General features: G+C 42.3%; 1 protein-coding gene across 1 annotated transcript in view; it reads left to right on the top strand.

Annotated features, from left to right (window-relative positions):
• RYR3 (ryanodine receptor 3) overlaps nucleotides 1-20607 on the top strand; it is a 581277-nt gene that overhangs the window by 266376 nt on the left and 294294 nt on the right. The window contains exon 4 of the mRNA XM_045815782.2: nucleotides 8927-9034. Within this exon, the coding sequence (XP_045671738.2) occupies nucleotides 8927-9034 (108 nt within the window). The remainder of the gene's footprint in view (nucleotides 1-8926; nucleotides 9035-20607) is intronic.

The following is a 20607-nucleotide window of genomic DNA, read 5'->3' as shown; positions in this document are numbered from 1 at the left end:
CAACTCTTGGTTTTGGGTCAGGTCATGATCTCGTCCACATGGCTGATGGGGCTCTGTGCAGGTCTGGCTCTGTGTTCAGCTCAGCGAGAGTCTGCTTGTCTCCCTCCCCCCCCCCGCCACTCCCCTGCTCATGTGTGCACGCACTCTCTCTAAAATAAAGTAAATAAATCTTTAAATAAATTTCAGCAAGTGTTCTTCTTAAGTAAATATTTAGATTCCTATAAGTTTTTATTTTTTTTAATATCAACACCTTTTAATAACTTGATAACCTTCTCCCTTTCCCTTGCATTGATCAACTTACTCCATGCCTTTCCTCACTCTTGCTTTGGAGTAAACCTCAGGCCAGCAAGGCATCTGACGCTGCCATTGCTTGCTCATGGCGGTGAGGGCTGCTTCTTAGTAAGTCTCTTTGTGCTGCGGCAGTGATGTTCAACAGCTGTCAGTTCTTCTGGAGCAACTCCCTCAACCCTGAAATGAAGATGCACCTAGGGGCGCCCAGGTGGCTCAGTTAAGCATCCAACTCTTGATTTCTGCTCAGGTCATGATCTCAGGGTCGTGAGATTGAGCTCCGTGCTGGACATGGAGCCTGCATGAGATTCTCTCTCTCCCTCTCCCCACTCACTTGCAAGCACCTACAGACTGCTGGATGCTGAGAGTGTCGAGTTCCTGTAATTGACTCCTGAGGCATCGATCAGAGGGACCTTCTTCACTTCCTTCTTTTCAAAGATAATTACCTCTTCCTCCTCTTCTTCTCAAAAAGAATGTTTCCTAGCTAAGTGTTTAAATTTTGTGAGGGGCGCCTGGCTGGCTCAGTCAGAAGAGCATGTGACTCTTTATCTTGGGGTTGTGAGTTTGAGACCCATGTTGGGTATAGAGATTACTTCAATAAATAAAACTTTAAAGTATGTGTGTACCTCACCCCTTACATATAATGGCCTTTGTTGGCAAAGATGTAAGCAAAAATTGGAACTCAACTGTTTCGAATAGTGTCTGTATATATTTTCAGAAAGACCCTCTATCCTTTATCATAACAAAATATTAAAACATAAAAATTAAGCAAGTTTTTATATATTTTTAACCTTGTTTCATGAAAACAGCTTTTAATACAGATAGGCAAAGTCTTTTCCCTCAAAATGTTTACGACCTGGATATGTACATGTTTAAAATCTACACATGTGTATCCTTGGTGGAAACCTGTCCTGTCATGCCTGGAGCTGAATTGCCTTTTGGAAGAGAGCACTTACGTGGTAAGTCAGTCTCAGATTTAGAACTGCATACAATCTTGCCTGCCAAAAACCTCAATTTTATCATGCTCTTGATCTCTGATTCTCTCACTAACTGCAGTTGTAGCCTTTGCATTCCCAGTGGCTCTTCCAAAATATACAATTCTGAGAGAGTAAAAAATCTAATACGAAACCTTTAGATTCTTATTAAAATATAAGACTTGAGAGAAGGCAGCCTAGTAGTTAGAACTCTGCAAGCTTGATGTAGGGATGGAACCTTCTCTTCAGGAGTACTGACACAGGATCGATCAGAAAGAGTGGAGTTTGAAATTCAGGCTTTAAGTGTCATTTCTAGCATGGGATTGTGGGGAAGCTTTTTCAGCCTTTCTGAGTCTGTTTTCTCATCTGTAAAATGGCTATAATATCTCTTCCCTAAAGGCTGAAGTTAGTGTTAAATGAGAGAATATTTATAAAGAATTCAACACAATACCTGGTAAAATTATATAGATAAGTAAACAGATACATTTAAAACATATATATGGGTTCTATTCTTGTCTCCACTTTACCCAATCCTTTGTATCTCAGTTGAGTTGCCTCTAAACCAGTTGTAGAACCATCCTTTATTTTTATAGAAATCCAGAAACTAGGCAACATTTTCAGATTTAAACATTCACTATATAACTTTTTTCATTATAATATAGCAAAAACTTAAAGGTGACAAAGGTAGGTTTAAAAGTACTTCACTGTATAAATATTTAAATAAAACCTGGTTGGGACAAGGTGTGGGTGTTAGTTTGGTTAATGACTGGTTCTGCCTTTGAAGCATAAACACAATACAAATAATTATGTATTATCACGAAGAGAGGAAGTCCACAAATGAGCTCATGTCTGCTGTATGTAGCAGGATGAGATAATGTCTGTCAGGTGCTTAAAGCTCCTGAAATTCAAGTTACACATGCCATCTCTGGCCATCCTGTTGCTATCCCATGGAGAATTGGTCTTATCCAATGCCACCCTGTACCCAACTGGAATATCTTCTGGAGGAGAGATTAGGTTTCTGTGCCAGGAAGCTTGGGAAGCCTTCTCATCCATGGTCTTTAAGTTAGGATTACATCAAGCCATCATAGGGTGATGGTTATGTCTTTTTTGAGGTGGCGTGGTGAGACAGAACAAACACAATGCATGTAGAAGCCAGGCCACTGGGGACTGAGTCCATCTTTGCCTGTTACTAGCACATGTGCTCCTGGAGAAATAGACTCTCTTTGTAGACACAATTTGAAATCTAGAGCCATGAGATTAAACACCAGCCATATTTATTCATGGACTAAGCTATTTCAAGCAGCATGAGTAGAGCATAAAGGGGCAATTGAGATACTGTCCTCAGTAATAAAATTCAGAAGCTTTGAGGTTTCTGAATAGACCTATCCTATTGGTGAGAGCTGGCTTGTCAAGGACCTCAGCTTTGCCCCAAGTTTTGCTTCTGTCTTGTGGTTCTCCTGTTTAATTACCCCTGTGACCATCCCATTGGCCACCAAGGCATCTTGCTTTAATGTTTCCATTCACATGTAGACCAAAATTCTTTCCTCAATTTATGTAATCCAACCAAAACAGGCCAGAACTTCAAAAAAATTTTTTTTGTTAAACACTAAGGAATAACACAAGAAAAATTAAAATGTAAGGTCAATTGTATTCCAACATTCTCGCTTGGTTTCTGATTTTTATGCGGTTTATGTTTTCATCCTTCCTGTCCCTGTTTATATGGAAAGCCACAGGAAAGAATGACCTGCCCAAGTCCCTTACATCCTACCTTCAAACCTGTCGTTGGTTGGATGCTTCTGCAACATCTGCCTAAGAACTGGCTGCGTTGACTCTTCATAATGTAGATCAAAGAATGTGAGATTCACTTCTCCCAGCTACCTCAGCTCTGCCTGCTTAGTTCTGGCCTCTGTTCTCACAGTCACTGCTCCCCAGATGACTGACATTAGAAATGACCTCACCTAGCAGGTCAGACTCTGCAGCCTGCTCCCTGCAGTAGGGTTGAGTCCATGTAAACCCATTAGCACATAAGTATAATAACATGTCAATCACATGCATGCATCTGACTGTTCAGTCCCAAACTGGAGTGGAAGGTGTAGGTAGAAAAATTAGTAAACAGGAATTGTTCTCTACTTTCTCCTTCCTTTGCTTACTCCTTTATTGACTCCTGACACTCGCAAGTGCTTGACATTTTCCTTTAGGGAGTTGGATGAAAAAGCAAAGGAAAGTAAGGACAGAGGTTCTGTGAAGCTCATAACTTAAAAATACTGCTTCAACTAATGGAATTTTAAACAGAAGGGAAGAAGACACAAGAAAATGGAAAGAACTCCCCCATCTTGTTCATTCATTAAACAAAAATTTGAGTTCTTTTTATGTGCCAGGAACTTCTTGTTCACATAAACCTTCTTGAGGCCAGCCTCCAGCCTGGGCTGTGCTTTTCTAATCACAACATTGCTGAGAGGGTTCTATGTCCTGCAGGACATGGAATTTAGCATTGAATATTCTCTTGTGCTTTGTTTTATAAAGTCTCATGTACAGTAGACATCTCTTCAAATAGTTTAAAAGTGTCTTGAAGGACAGAACCCATGCCTTTTCTTTTGTTCCCCACAGCAGCTAGTGCAGTGCAAATGTGTATTGTGGTGCTCCAAACACCGGCTGCCTGCTTAAAGGACAAGGGAAAGGCAAGTGAGGTTAATTGGCCTGACTGTGGAGACTGGGTCTCCAGGAATTCTCCTATTATGGAGAATGTGCGTCATGTTCTCAGATTCCCACTCTTTTCCCAGATGAGCCTACCTCTGCTGACATCTGTGGGAATACCCATGCACAGAGCCTCTGCTCTCTTGTCATCATTCTGTTGGCCCAAATGGGAGGTTCCAGTGGGCAATTCGCCAAGTGTAATTACCATCTCTGTGTGGTCCTTTTGATATTTGGTGTAGCTTATTCTTGCTGAACCCCAACTTTTTTGTACTCTTTTCCATCCTGTAGAAACACCGGTGGTCATTTCCTCCATCTCCTACATTCAATTCATTGCCTGGTCTTACCTCTCCTACCTTCTCAAGATATTTCAAATTCATTCTCTTATTTCCACCTCTAGCACCATTACTTTAATTCATGCTATTGTCACCTCATAACCAGTGTATGGCAACAACCTCCTAATTTCTCTGCCTTGGTCTATCCTCCTTCAGACTGACCGGCAATGATCTTTCAAAGATACAAATTTGAGTAGACTAATTCCTGCATAACTTCCTTTAATGGTGTTCTATTGCTCTGAAGATAAAATCCAAACTCCTTGACAAGGGGACTCAAAACCCTCTCAGGCTAATGCCCACTTCCTCAGCCTTGCTTCTCACCTCCCTTTGCTTGTTTCCCTCTCTTTCTTCTCTCCCTCTTCTCTGTCTCCCCGCTCCACCCCCTTCCCCATCCTTCCACCCCAGCCAAGTTCAGTTCTGTTTGTTTCCTCACTTTCTTACTCACCCTGGGCCTTTGGAAACATACTTGGGAAATTGTCCATTCGCTTCCTAACATGCTACTAGACCGCAACCTTGAGGGGTAGGGAATTTGCCTTATTCTTACACACAATAAGAACTTCAAAAACACTAGATCTGTAAATGAACATGTAAGTGAGTTATTGATGTTTTGATTTTACTGCTCTGTGATGGATAATATCTGACATTTGTTTCTATGTACCAGACCCTATTTTAAGTTCTTTAAACATAAAAGCTGTCTCTGCTGAGAAATAGTTACTATTGCATCTCTATTTTACAAAGGAGACTGAGACAGAGAGAGACTAAGTTACCTGCTTATCCTCATTCAACTAATAAGCAGTTGAACAGATAGAGGACCTCAGAGAGTCCTATGCTAGAGAATTCACACTTAACTAATATACCCTATAGTGCTTTTTAATTCAAAGCTGTTGATACATTTAGAGGGTGTATCATTAAGGCCCGGCTGTGTGAGAACCAGGTAGATTAATGAAGAAGTGGAAGGAGGCCCATGACAGGGGCTTAGGAATCATAAGCAAGTTGGGGAAAAGGCCCAGCCAGGCAGGTGAGTGCTCAGAGCAATCTGTCTACACCCACAGCCACCACCAACCACATACTCTGTGATGGATAATATCTGACGTTTGTTTCTATGTACCAGGACCCAGAGTCCGTTCAAGAAGACGGACGTTGAGCATTTTGTTCTTCGTACTGGGGATACCAAAAGTAGAAAGACATGGCTTTCTCAAGATACCCCCACTCTAGCGAAACAGCCTGCACTGCCTGAGAATTAGATAGCTAGAACAGAGTGTGGTTAACAGTGGAGTAGATGGAGGACAGGCTTCCCCCCTCCCCATAACTGACTCCCTCTTCCTTTCTCCCCAAGCCTGGCTAGTATAAGCCAGCACAGTGCTGAGGGCATATTGTGAGGTGTTAGGCAGAACAATGCTATGTGAATTTGACAAGAGTATCAGATTCCCACCATCTTGCTTTTAGTAAGCCTCAGAAAAACCCTTTCGGTGCAGTGAGGAAGATGGTACATAGATTTACCGAACGTGGAGAGTCCACAGGCTTTCCGTTCTGCTACTTTCTACATCGTGGAGCTAAAAGAATACCTAGTTCCTGGCTTTCTCAGGGCCCTGCATTCTCAGGGTTTTCTGGAGGACGTTTGGGAATGTCGTGCTTCTCTAGGCGGAGGACGGGGCTGGGGGAGAGACGAAGGGCTATTTCAGAACGGATGTCAACAGAGCCCTTCTCTCCGTGCTGAGACTCGGTAAACACATGCCGCACACCTGCCAGGTGGAGTGACTGAGGCACAGGCTCTAGAGCCCAGAGACAAGGAGCTAACCTCCTGGGGGACCCTCATGCTGCAAACAAATTAGCTCTGATGGACAAGTGGCCTGTGCTCATTTCTTGAGGAGCGTGGAGGTGGGAGCTCAGGCCAGTGTGGAGCTTAATTAAGGATGGCAGCTGGTGTAGGAGGCCAGCTGGCCCTGTGCTCCGTTTATGTCACAAGTTACTACTTGCATTTTGTTTTCCTCCAGGTACTCCTGTTGCCCTGTCTTCTCCCTTGCCACTGTCCCCGTGTTGTTCTGTGTGCTCTCCAACTGGTGTGACCTTATCCCCAAGCAGGCTCCAGACGAGGACCACACTGTAGAGGTAGAAAGATCAAACTGTTAAGGAAACGGCGTAAACCAGGGCAGGTACAATGCTCTCATTTGAGGTGCCTTCCCCCCCCCGCCCACTGTCTCCCACTTACATGGGCCCATTAGTACCAGTAATGACGTCATGACTGCCTTGGGACCTACCCTATCTGGAGGGAAAAGAGAACTATGATTGGCACGTGTCCCGTGACTATTGCTGGTGGACCTCCATCAGGACGGATGCCGGCGGAGCACTTCCGCCTCCTGTCCAAACAAAGCAAAACCAGGGAAGAAAGAAAAGTGACTTAGAATCCCAGGGTCTCATGCCAGGGCAGGATCTCCAGCACTTTGGCCTCTGAACGCTTATGTCTACAGGAGAATGGGCTCCATAGGGTTCTGGGAAAAGTGAGCGTCAATGTTGAAATCATTCAGTTGATTAGCCAACAAGTACCCTTTAGAGTACCAACCATCACTGCAGACATTCCTGAATAGAAAAATCTCCAAATCACCTGCTGTAGTGGAGGGGAAGAGGAAGAAACACACAACCCCTGGCTCTTTTGCTTCCTATTCTGGTGACATGAGATCCAGGTAGACTAAGAAGTGGTGGGAAGGAATCTCTGTAAAATTTCCGGCGGTGGCATCCTATTTGGGGAAGCTGGGTTAGACGATACATGTTTATGGCATAAGGCGTTTAGGGAAGTGTGTTATCATCTTGTATGCGACTCATAACGATGCCGTATGTGCTCTAGAAACACTTTCTGGATGTGACGCTGTGCCCCGCGTGAACAGCTGTTTGCTCGCTCAAGCCCCATACAAATGAGTTAATTACCTACAGCAAGAACAGACTCTGAAAACAAAGCAAGAAACATATAAAATAAAAGCTGTTGTCTCCTGATTATAGTTTCCTCCTGTAGTCATTTTCATAAAAAGAACCAGGCAATTGTGTGTTACACCAGAATTCTAGGAAGATTGGGTTTTTAGGATTTCGGACTGTGGTGACCCTGAGTAGAACGTTAGTTAGTAGAAAAGTCCTCAAAGTTTAAGCGACCCAGAGGCCCTTAGCCTTTGGGATAGGATTACCCATTCTTGGCTTGGGGGTCTGAAAACTTGAAATAGTGGGTCCAGCAAGTAAAACATCATTTTATTTGAGGGCGTTGAGGTTAAGAGAGGGGTAAAGAATGCATGGAACACTTCAAAATTAAAGGAAAGTTAGATATTGCCCATTTCATTATTTTAAAAATGAAAATGTTGAAGTCCGAGGTTATCTGTGCCTTAGTAGTGGGCTTGCTTTGTCTTTTAAACTGGAGCTCCCTGGAAAGAGTTTTACCTGTCCCAGAGGGTCAGACATAGCTGTTGGTGACTTCTGGCCCTCATTCCTCACTCCTCTTATTCTCCTAGTGGCCATGTTCTCCTGTGTCCTATAGGAAACAAAGGCTTGGTTTGTAAGTTGATTACAAGCTATATTCCCAAGGAAAATGGGGTACCATGAAAGTAGAATGTAAGCTCCTCCAAAGCATGATGTTGTGTCTTCATATCTTTCTCATTACCAAGCACTGTGTTTTCTATAAGTGTAATACTTAAATATTTGCTGATTGAAAATATTCTAGTTGTGAAAAATATCTTTAATATTTCCATCAGTGGTCAGAACAGTGTAGCATTACGTAGACAGACTTTGGAGACAGACTGCCTGGATTTGAATCCCACTCAGCCAAATAGAAGCCATGACCTTAGGCAAGTGACTTGACTTCTCTATGCCTTTGTTTCCTTGTCTGTAAACTGAAATGTTAATAATTCCCGTCTTACAGGGTGGTTATGAGGATTCAGTGACTTAATAGATTCAAAGGACTTGAACAGTGCTTGGCACAGAGAAAGTACTCAGCATTAGCTATTACTAGTCAGCATGCAGCAAAGGCTGTCTTTAACTGTTGTTGAGAAATGTTCCAGAACGAGCATGAATATTATATTACCTGAGCACATAATAAATTAGAGTGATTGTCGTAGGGGTCATCAGTTCTTATAGTTCTGGACATTTCTTTGTTCAGAACTATATTTGTACAGCTCTTAATTCCCTCTATCACCTCTTTATGCTGCAGTATCCAGGTTTTCTTAACAAGTAAATAAATTCCCTAGCATGGTCACTATTGTCTAGAGCCACACTGTGGTCTGTCCATTGCCCTCTTACAGATTATTGTGGATGAGGTCCCAGTGGCTTTCTTCCTTTGGTCCTGCCCAGGCATCAGTGTTGGTCAGTGTATCTTTCCTTTCCCTTCTTCAGCAATGCTCTATGTGTGAGCCGCACTCAAGTTGCTCCTGACGTCTTGGTCACTGTTTCCTTAAGACTTAAGGATTTTCTTCTTCTCATCCTTTAGAATCCAGCTTGAAACCCATCTTAACTTGAATAAGAGAAATCTACCTTTTATATTCCTATTCATCCATCCATCCACCTGTCACTGATTCATAGGCTCTTTGCTCTTGAGATTGTTATTGTGTGATCTTTCCCCAACTGATATGAGTAGGTATCCTCATTCTGGTTTTATCTCCACAGTATGTTCCTCCAGATCTCTGCGTCTGCAATTTTGTGCTGGAACAGTCCCTCTCTGTGAGAGCCCTGCAGGAAATGCTTGCCAACACAGGTGAAAATGGCGGCGAAGGGGTGAGTACCTGATTTACGTCCTAGGTGGGGATTGGGACACACCACAGCCCAAAAGGACATACTTTATTTCATTCCTTCAGTTTCAAACCAGGAAACCGTAGGATCCATATAGAGATACTAAGTCTTTCTCTCTGTATTTAATTCTTGTTATTGAGCAACCCTAATCCTGCTTCCTTTGGATTCATCAACTTCCACCAGAAAATGGAAGAGATCACCAATGATGCTGCATGAGCAGGGCATAGGACATTGAACCTACTCCACTTCCCTAACCCATAATCCGCCAGGAAATGTGAGGAGGGCATTGAGATGGACGGTGCCTTTTAGGCCGTTCTTTTTTCTTGGAAAAACTCTCATCAGAGATTTATGACTACCCCCACTGAAGTACAGCTAGTTTGTAGCAGTTTGGTGAGGATTTTCAGTAGAATTCAGTCTTTGAGGACTGCACAATTTCACTCATGATGAGAAAATGTAGAGCAGTCTTGAGTTTCTGTTGTTAGTAGAATTATCCTAAGTATTCAACTGCGGGCTTATGCTCCCTAGCTCCCACATCAAAGTCTTTAACCAGAGACTTTTAGAATAATTTTGACTCTTTCTTTCCCAAATGACCCACATCTATTTATATCCATTAATCATCAGGTATTTTAATTCTATGGCCCGAATATCTCAAATCCAAACATCTCTCTCTATCCCCCTGAGATGACTGTCCTCTGTCTTCTGTCTTCCTTTGCCACAACAGCTTACTAACTGCTTTGATTCCTTCTGTACTTATCTACCTCTGCCGCCATTTTTTTTTGTTCAGCTATTATAATGTTCTTCCCCAAATGCAGATCTAATCATTATACTTCCCTGTTTTAAAACCCTTTGTCTTTCTATTGCCTTGAGAAAAATTCCAAATTCTTTAACTAGACATAAAGCCCTTCAGGATTAGTGAGCCCTGTTCAGCTTTCCTGCCCTATCTCTCACCACTTCCCCCCAGACACTCAGTGTTCAGCCGTATTGAATTCCTTTCACTTCCTCAAACATGACAGTGCTCTTTTGCCTCTGATCATGTGTGTCAGCTATTCCTTCCATTTAGAACAGCTTCCTCCTCTTGTCTGTCTTCCCCTGTGTAATCTCTACTTCAAGGAACCAGTTTAAATATCAGATCTACTGAGAAGCCTTTGTTGACCCCACAAGTCTGGGATAGGTGTCCTTGCTTGAGCAACAGTCAGTAAATAGTTCTCCTCATTCTGTACTATAACAGCAAGTCTGATTTTCCGCATCCTATACTGGGGAGTAAACTGCATGTAGGTAGGAACAATTTGTAGTACCTAGCACAATTTATTCTCACTTGAGTCAAATGAACTCATACATAAAAAAGAAATGTCTCATTTATGGTAGAAGAGAAGATGACCATGGACTCAGGGGAACCGGTATTTACATGTAGGTCATCTTCCAGCTCGTAGTGTGATCTTACATGAGACTTATTATCTCTTGGGGCCATAGTGTGCTCACCTATAAAATTAGAATGTTTAATTAGTTTTCTAGAGTTCTTAACACCAGTGTTTGTGATTCTTCGCTCTTTTGGTTTAAAATAATATGCTTTTGTCAGCCCTCTGAGAATAGCTTGGTTTTGTACTGCAGTGCATTAACACAGGTGAGTGAGTGTTCTTTGGGTGTTCACTGAGGTCTGTGTCTGCTTCCGCCTCACACTGACCTCAGTTCCAGTGCTTTCCTCCATGGGCCTATATCCTTCAGCTCAGTGGAACAAATCTATTTTTAATTCCTCATTCTTTTTCCCAAACTAACAACTTATCATCTATAGACCACTTTGGTGAGGGGGAACTGGTCGATTTGGAATATTAGCACTTTCAGTTTCAACCAAGATCGGCAGACTCTGCCTACTTGTGGCCCGAGGATAGAAATTAGGAAGATAGAAGCTACGTTAACTGGAAAACTATCTCTTGAGCATTCTTTTATCCTGTTTTGCTCAAAAAGTGTATTTGAAAGGACTTCATTTTCATTTAGCTTGAGTGGTTCAGAAAGTTCTGTACATGACAAAGTAAATTCAGAAGTTCTGATTATAATCCTTGCTCTTCTTAATTTCCATGCACTTAAATAATAGTCTTATGTTGGTTTATCTTAAAGAAGAATTAAATAGCCACCACTCGGTTACCCCACTCGAGCACTGGGTGTTATAGGCAGTTAATGAATCATTGAATGCTACATCAAAAACTAATGATGTACTGTATGTTGGCTAATTGAACATTAAAAAAAAGAAGAAAAAAAGAATAAAAAGAAAAAAGAATAGTAAGTAGCAATTCATTTTCCAAAGAGAATGTGACGACCAACTTGTAAGAGTGAGTATTTAGTTTGGAACATACAAATAAGACCTACCTTAAATACCAGCCATGTTGGAGGACAAGTTTACTCAATATAATTATGTATTTCAGGGACCATCTTTAATTTACCATATTTAAAAACCAGTACATTAAATCTTATTGGGCGATGCATTCTCTTTGAAAACTAGAGTCCAAAATAAATGATCTGTGACATTTATATTAAATATTCATTGGATAACAGTAATCACCGTGTTGGGTCAGACTCTGAAATTTCCCATATGTCATGTTACCTTTTTGTGCTGTTTTGCCAAACAAAGATAATAGTTCTCATCTTGACACATGTTGTCGTCATCATCATCATCATCGACTAGCGATCTTAGAGCTAGGAGGAAGGGACTTGGAAGGAGAGCTGGAGTCTTTTGAAATTATTAAGATGTTATTTGTTGGTGGTTCTATTAACTAGTCACCTGGCTAACAGTTTCAGCTACCGTATCCCTCTTGGAATGCTCTCACAATTCCATCTGGGCTGTTGATCTTTACCGTGAGAAATAATATTTTTATATAACCTCTTGAGTCTGATTGTTTTGCTTTCCTGAAGTGATTTCTGTGCACATTTACCATTAGTATTTAATTTGATTTTATATGATAATATTCAGCAGGGAAGAAAAGGGGGGGGGGTGCAGGAAGTGAGTTAACATGACAGACCATAATGATTCTCTGGGAAGCCTGGGGATGTTTGAGTGGGATGACGCTTCCTTTGTATGCCAGTCCATTCTGTTTGGAAATAGGCGTTTACTGCTTTTAAATAGATATTACTTTCACTAATGATCATGACTGCCACCAAATGGGGTGCTTTGAAGAGTGTAATTTTTCCTTCTAGCCATAAATTGGTCCTCGTGTGGTGTGTCTGTTCACTGCTGTTGCAGCAACTGAACATGTTGAAAAAATGACTTTGGTCATTTGTTTATTCACGTGATCAGTGTACAGAAGTCTTTCTGCAAGGATTTACAATTCAGCGATTCCCCTTGCTAAGAGAAAACAAAGGCGTCCACTTTGTTTAACAGAGTTTGTTCTTGAACTGTCCTGAGCTATAGCAAGTAGCTTGTGGGACCCAGCTTTACCCAGCTTTCTTCTTTGAAAAGAAGAAAAAATGAGGCCAAGAACGTGGGGTACCCCCCAGAGTCCACCCTAGCTGAATTCATCTTTGGTTCAATTTGACTCTGATTAAATCCTATCTGATTTTATTCTGGAGAAACTACCAAGAGATAGATGTTTGGCACTGTGGCCAATTAAATGGCTGAAGTTTGAAGTAAAATCCCTGCATACAAATATTAAAATAGTTTCACATTTTTGATTGACTGGACCTACAATATGTGAAATACCCAACCCCTTTCTGCAGGACATGGCGCTGAAAGGGATGGCTGCGTGTCCCTCCAAGCCCTCAATCTCGCCATTCCTTGGAAATAACTTTGAAGAGAGAGCAAGCAGCATTGGTCATGAGAAAAGCTCAGTCTTTCGAGCCAGGCAGATATTTTCAGTCTGGGCTATATGCATCGGGTGACCTCTGGGGCAAATTATTTTTCCTTTCTATACTTTACTTTCCAAATCTTCAAAATGCAACCTACCTCATGGTTTTGGTAGAAATTAAATGATAGAAATCTCTACATGTGCCAAAAATATATATTGGTTCCTCTTCATGTCCGCTCCACTCCCTCCTTTCATATTCAAATGCCTCAGGGGAAGGAGAAGTCCCTGTTACATGACCAGGTGCACAGAACTCCAAGTGGGTTTTGAAGTGCATGGGCATAATGCTTTTAAAAATGAAAGGCCTTGATTAAAGCCTTACCATCTGCACTCCTTCTGATAAGGGCTCTGGTTTTCTCTAAAACTTGACTTAATCATTGTTAGACTTCTACCACTTAAAAAAAAAAAAACCACATATAAAATGCATTAATGTTATGATTGACCTGTTAATGTTATGCTTTACATAAGACGGAAGAACACGTAACATCATGAACACCTAAGATCATGCTTCACTTTAGTTGCTAAAATGTCTAGAATGCTAATACGCAATCAGCCTTTTAACCTTGATTGGGAAATGTGACCTGGAAAGCTATTACTTCTGCAAGAACTTTCCTCACAGATAACTTCACTGAGAGGTAGATCTTTAATTTCCCATATTACTTATGTGATAGGCCCACTAACCCTCAAAGGAGCGTCAGGCCTCTTTCATTTGCCTCTGTCTTTAGAGTGGGAATACAGCACACAACACAGCTGCGAGAGGAATGCGCAGGCATGGTCTACACCACAGTTGCCGTGTCTGAGGAGGATGGGCCGGCGCCTTCTGGGAATCTAAGGATTGTCTCCTGGCACCATGTGACCTTAGAACCGGCAGTGAGACTTAATCTTCCATTATGCTGTATTTGTGTAAGGTCATTAAAGTGAATGTCATGAGATCCTTACCTTGTAGTCAAGTTCAGGACATTCATCCATTTTATAAAGTCACAGAAAGGTGGCAACATCATTTAAAAAGAATCTGCGAAAGATACAGCCACCCCGAGATTGGTAGGTAATGCACAAATCAAAACAGGTGCTGATGAGGAGAGTTAGAAGCCCCTGGACTGAAGTTTGAACTCCAGCTGTGCCCAGATGGAGAGATCTTGTATGAACTCATCCAGAATGAAGAAGGCTAATAGGATCCTTACCTCTTTGTTCCTTAGCCCCGAGTTCCCACCGTTTCTATATTGTAGAAGAGACGGGGTCCCCATCATCCAGACTTAGCTGCTCAATCTGAGGTTTTTGCCGTCCTTTCTTAGTTGTCAGCAAAGAGCCAGAATGAGAATCTATTTTGGTGTGTGTATGGAAAGGGAACAAGGTTGATGGAGGAACTATGTATATAATTCTAAGTAAACCTCATCCCCATTGACATTCTTTTAAAGACTACTTTAAAAAAAATCATTTAATGAATCAAATCTAACAGGCATTAATTACACCGTTATAGTACATAAGCTTTCCTCTGGAGAAAGACTACAAGGTCACTTCTGCATGTATTATGATATAAGTCCTAGGACCTGCCCGCGTATGCCCTAAAGCCAGGGTAGCCAGGATCCACCAAATAGCCCCAGTGGGTGTTCAAGTCCGAATTTTCTTGGCCGTCATTGGTAAAAGCCACTGCCTCAGGCTCCCCAAGCACCTCCTCAGCGCCCGCATTTGGGAGCCCACCCCCGACCCCCCCAGTGCAAGCACCTGTCAGGCTGTTCATTCTGGACATATTACCCCTGCCTGGCCCCTAATTAGAGCAGGAGGCCACGGCATTAAGCTTTTACTTGACTTGGCCCTGCTTTTTCTTTTGAAGTGGAGAAAAATAACACTCCAATTCTGGTTGCTTCCCTTTCTATTTTAACTTACAGCTCATTGTCCATACCTGCTACAAAAATAATATTTTTTGTATTTAAAAAATAAACCTATTTGGTGAAGTAGTTCTTACATGTAAAAGCTTGGGGGAGCTTATATGTCAAAAACTACTCTTTAAACTCTATCCTGTGTTAGAGTTCACTCAGACTGGCCCATTGGAGGCAGCCTGTTTGAGGGACGAACCAGGGAGGCAGGTGGTTTTGGCATAGTCCTGGCGCTGCCCACTGGAGGTCTGATTGCGCCAATCTTCTGCTCCTCTGGGCTTTGGTTTCACCATCTCTGAATACTGACACCACTTAGATGCAGAAGAACTCTCTTCACCCAGTTAAAAAGGAAAAGCATTGCTACCTTACTTCTTCTGGTGTGTAGCCCCTCACTGCCTAGCTGTGGACATACTAGTCTGTTTGTGTTAGCCACTGTTCTTGAGACCCTGCCTCCCATAAGTTTAGGTAGAGCTGAATCAGTTTGTCTGTTCTCTTTCTACCCTGGTGTGGACAAAGAAGATGAAGATGGACTGATGACTATGTAATTTTAATTATAATTATTTTTTCTGAGACCTGACGACTCTATAAATTTTCTTGAAGAACTTGGGATGTATTGATGTATTCCGTAGGTTTGGCAGAACTTCTTTCTTCAAAGAGCCAGACATCATTTTCAGAAATTAAGTAATCATGAGAGGCCTCCAAACTAAGGTTTTTAGTATGTTTTTTCACAGACCAAATTGTCATTAAGCATATATCCCCTTTCTTCCTCCTTTCTTTTCCCCTTCTGACAGTTCTTTCTCATGTTATGCTATGATTTTAGGATTTTACACTGATATAATGGGTTTTAATGTTTCTCGGGTAAGCTGACATTTATGAAAACATATGCAAATAACTCCTAATTCATTTTTAAGCTGGACTTGTGATAACATATCCAATTAAAATATGCCATCTGGAAGACCTTAGTTCATGGTAAGAAGTACCTTTTCAGTTAAAAAAAAAAAAAGTGAAATGATTGTTTGCAGTATTTCTAAGAAAAAAGAAATTCCAAGTTTGCCTGATGGGGGTACTGACCATTTTCTTTGGGTGGATTTCTTACATAAATGTACTTACGAAAAAGTACCGCATACAAATTTAGGCTGTAGCACGCTGCTTCTTGTTTCTTGATGACATCAGCACTGTACGGTGTGGGGGAGGGGAGTATAAACAAACTTTTCCATCTAATGCCACTGCTAACTCCTAGCTAAAATAACCACATACTCACCAGGTGGGAAATCCACCCCCTTTATTCTCATCGGGTTTTGTGTTTTTTTTTTCCCCTACAGTAAGCATCAGTAGATTCCTCAAATTACTTGAAAGCTTTTGGCAAGACCTGCATCCACTAAAATATCCATTTACTGTTTTGTTTTTTATTTTGCTAGCTCAGTGACCTATCGGAATGGGTATGTTATTCACTCCTTTAATATACATGTACTTTGCATGGACAACTGACTCTTCGTGCCTCTGCAATGAAAAAAAAAAAAAAAAAAAAAAGCAGCCCTGCACCACACACTTCAATCTCATGGCATTAGACGTGGCTGCACACTTAAAAATTTGTTGCCAGGCAGCTTGTTAAAACTGCTCTGCAAGTAGGAGAATGGCTCGCCTGTGGAGTTTTTTTTCCCGTTAAGACATTGAAAGTTGTTTTTTCGAGTCTGTCTTTTTTTATTCGGCATGTGGTCTGGGTGGGCTGTGGCCGTAGGTCTGAACTTTGTGAAACGACAGAAGTGTGCAGCCTTGCCTTCACCCCAGCTTGTCAGTGCTTCCACCCTCCCCTGGTGCCATCGTGGGATTCCAGCGCTGCTCTTCTGTGGGGCTGGAATTCATCCTCGAAATGGAAAAAGCTAGTTAGACTCCCTTTCGCCCCCAACGTCCCCAAAATGAACCGGCAGAAGAACAAAATGTTACTTGCAACCATTAAGAATAACCTTCAAGGTTAACTAGCTTTTTACATTTCCTCATATCCCAAGTAGAAGCATTTTCAAGTGAAAACCCATAGAATGAATTTTTAAAGCTCCTGACTCTCCGCTGCCCCCTCCTCCTCCCTGAATATAGTGTTTCAGCTTTAGTGGAATTGTCTTTTCTTTGGGGAAATGTTTTCATTCGGAGTAGGGTGCCTCATATTTAAAATCGATATGGCTTTGTGATTCTGGTGGTGTTTTGCAAATGTGATAACATTTAGCCTTGCTAATGTTACACAAACCCTCTTTCCTTTCTTGCTGTTGACCTTCACTGCTCTGTTAGTCTAGTCTTGTCCTAATGACCTCAGTCATCCTAGAAAGTCCGAGCTTCATCCCTGTAGCTGGACTAAAGGCAGTTCCTTGTGCTGTGTTTTGTTTTTGACATTTTAATTGCAAAAAACGTAAACATTTTTATTATGGTTTCTTAGAGGAGTGAGGAGGGATTGGGGCCTCTAAGCTTTCTCGAGCCCACGCTGTGTTAGGTAAATAGTTGCATTCTTAGGGGGTGTATTGATGAGAGATTTTGCTGAGTTAAAAAAAAATAGTAACTGTTAAGTCGGGGCACAAGAGCAGAGATGGGTTGTAAAAATGGATCTCAGCAGCATTTTTAGGAATGTGTTTTAGTTCTAAATTATAACCTATTTGAATTTAGGTGAAATCTTTTGTGTTAAAACCCTTGCTTACCTTTTAAAAATGAAGCACATTTGGAATTCAAGAAATCCTGGGAGAATAGAAACCTTTCAGTTTATTTATTAGACTTTCCCTTTGATCGTGTAATTTACTTTTTAACAGCTACCAGCGTTTAAATTATATATTTGTAGGGAGAATTGAAAGAACTAGAAAAAACTCCAACTTATTTCCATTTCATGAAAGTTTAATGAAAGCACCGAGGTGGATTTTCTGGTGAACAAAAATTAACTTGGTGCCAAAGAAATCCTGATCTCAACTGGCATGTTGATCCTCAGTGGAGTCAGAAACCCTGCGGCCAGCACCCCAGCCCTACGATTACTGCCGTGTGGTTCTAGAATGGAAGAACCTAGAATTTTGACCAGGTGGAATCAATGGAAAGGAAGCAAGAATATGAACAAGAAGATTCAGGGGGCCCTTGGGGTAAGAAGACCTCATGCTCTGCAGAGAGCTGGGATGGCAGAACGAACGGTTCTGTTTTTACCTGTATTTCCTGTGCCTGTCCTTAGGCTGGTGCTGAGTGGGAGGGGAAGGTGCCGAAATAGTACCCGGGGGGGGGGGGTGTTCTGGCCTGTGCACTGCCACTCTCTGTCCCATGCTGTGCCCATCCCATCTGTCAGCAAGATGTGGCTTCTGACTACATAAGTGGCCCCTAGACATCTCCAGACACTGTCCTGGAATAAGGATTTGCAAGTCATCAGGAAAATAATTACAATATAGGAATTGTATCATTAAGCTAACTTCATGAATGGAAAGGTCTACCTTTTTAATTTTTTCTCCTAAAAGATTTATTTATTTATTTGAGAGGGAGCAAGTGGGGGGGCAGAGGGAGAAAGAGAATCTCAAGCATCCCTGCTGAGCATGGAGCCCGTCGCAGGGCTTGATTAGAGGACCCAGAGATCACGACCTGAGCTGAAACCCAGAGTCCGAGGCTCAGCCAACTGAGCCACCCAGGCGCCCCTGCCTTTTTAAAAATTTTCTATGATTGTCTTTTTTTTTTTTTTTTTACAGTTTTTATAGTCTAATGGCTATCAGGTTGGTTTATTGGTTCATTTATTTATGGAAAGTATAGTGATAGCGTAGGTGACCGCTTTCTTCTTTCTATTTAAAAAAAGTCCTTACTGGGCAAAACGTAAGTTTGGCAACGATGTTGAACAACACTTCGCTCCTGATGTTGAGTCTGCAGCAGCTTTTGAACTTTGTGGCCCATAAGGTCTATTCTTACAAACTCCATGTTCTCAGTAGTTTTCCCAACCGCCAGATGTGTGTTGGCTTAAAAGCCGTTGCTTTACAACAGTTTTGTTCGCATGAAACCTAGAGAGTCGGCGCCCTTGTGGGTGGCAGTCGTGCCCCTCTTCCTTGGTGGGTAACTCCAGGTCTGACCTCTGTTGCACCGGGGAGGCGTTCGGAGTTTCTAGGCACCAACTGCACATCCTTTTTCATTACTGAGAGACAAGTGGACCGGGCAAGTTAATAGGAATGGCCTGCTGCCACGTATTACTGATGCACGGCTGGAGGCTGGGTTCCCTGCCGCCATTTCCCTGTTGCTCGTCTGCCTTTATGAGGTGGAGGATGGTGGGCAGGAGAATGGAGACGTTGTCCTAAAAGAATGAATTGTGGGAAACAAACAGGGTTTCAGAGGGGAGGGGGGTGGGTGTTGGGCAAGGCCAGTGATGGGTATTAAGGGCACATATTGCATGGAGCCCTGGGTGTTATATGCAAACAACGAATCATGGAACACGACATCAAAAACTAATGATGCACCGTATGGTGACTAACATAATAAAATAAAATTTTTAAAAAAGAATGAAAAAAAATATAAATAAACAAAAGATGAATTAAGGGCAGTTCCCATGTCCGTGAGGCCAGCGGCACACGGGTTTTAGCTGAAGAACAGCCTTTGGGAATTGGCTTGAGAAGGTGCTTCCTCTTCCCTGCTCCCCTGAGTCCTGCAGTCTGGGCCGGGTGGGACCAGTGATGGAAACTCATGGCAAAGAGTATTCCTGAAAGTACCTGTTTTCATGTCTTTGGCAAGATATTAGAAAGGTAAGGTGAATGCAGTACTCAAAAAAACAAACAAACAAAAAACCAACCCAACTAGAAGATAAATAAGTATTTAGCTATATACACATTAAGTTTATGACTTGGTCTTAGAGATTTCCGGAATTATTGCTGGGGTACAAAAGTCTTCAAGTTATGTGTTCTCAGTGGGTGTGGGTAACTGAATCACCATCGCTGAGGCACCTTGAGTCAGTCGGCAGAGACCTGTGGCACCGACTCTCTCAAACTGAACGTAGCGCTCTGCTTCCAGTTCAGGCACAGTTACAGGCCCGAGAGAAGCAGTCATTTTGCCCCAGGAGTCTACAGAGCTGTCTCCCGGTGATAGGACCCTGGCACCTGTATGTCCTGCCCACTGGAGTTTTCCCATGCCAGCTTGGGAAGGGACATTTTTGCAAACCCTTACGCAATTTTAGGATTCATACAAATTCTGGAAATAATGATGTGACATGGTATAATATCTCCAATTCCTGTTCTTCCTCTGAGCCTTGAAATGGATCTGATAGCTTCTTTCTAGAGATTTCCAATAATGGGGAAAAGGGAGGGTATTTAACAAGAGGCATTTCAGAATCTCTTGCTGTGCTCAGGGCGGTGTGTGTTGAGGTGGTATGGATTGCCTTTTCGACTCCCACACCCCACCCCCGCAGGCCTCCCTGGCAGGGTGGGACAGAGCGCCTGGAGGCAAGTCTAAATGGCAAGAACTACAGTTCTCTGACCTCAGGCAATGGAACTGGGTCACCCAGGGGGTGAGCAACTGCTGTGTCCCTGTTCCATATTCCTTGCTGGCAGCCGCTTGGGTGTGTGAAGGGTGAAGCAATGGGGATCTGCAGATCCATGATTTATTAGCTGCACTGATTTCTGTCAAAGTCAGTGAGGGAGACGGAAGGATGGCAGTATTCCCGTGCCCTCTCGAGAATGCGTTCTCAGGTTGACCTGTTTATATGGAACTCCACTTCCTGGTCTTATAACCCCAATCGTTACCTTTGGCGCAGATCCCTCATAAACTCCTTGCTGTCTCTCTCCCCAGGTGGAGCTACCTAGGCCACGGTGGCTTCACCTCTAACATTATTTACTTCATTTGCAGTTTTTTTACTGGATTTTATTAGCTTGAG

Source organism: Ursus americanus, chromosome 36 (genome assembly GCF_024610735.1).
Source record: "Ursus americanus isolate L20-20 chromosome 36, mUrsAme1.1.p, whole genome shotgun sequence".
NCBI lineage: Eukaryota > Metazoa > Chordata > Mammalia > Carnivora > Ursidae > Ursus > Ursus americanus.
The sequence above is the reverse complement of the archived record's forward strand: the minus strand, read 5'-3'. Positions and strand labels throughout refer to the sequence as shown.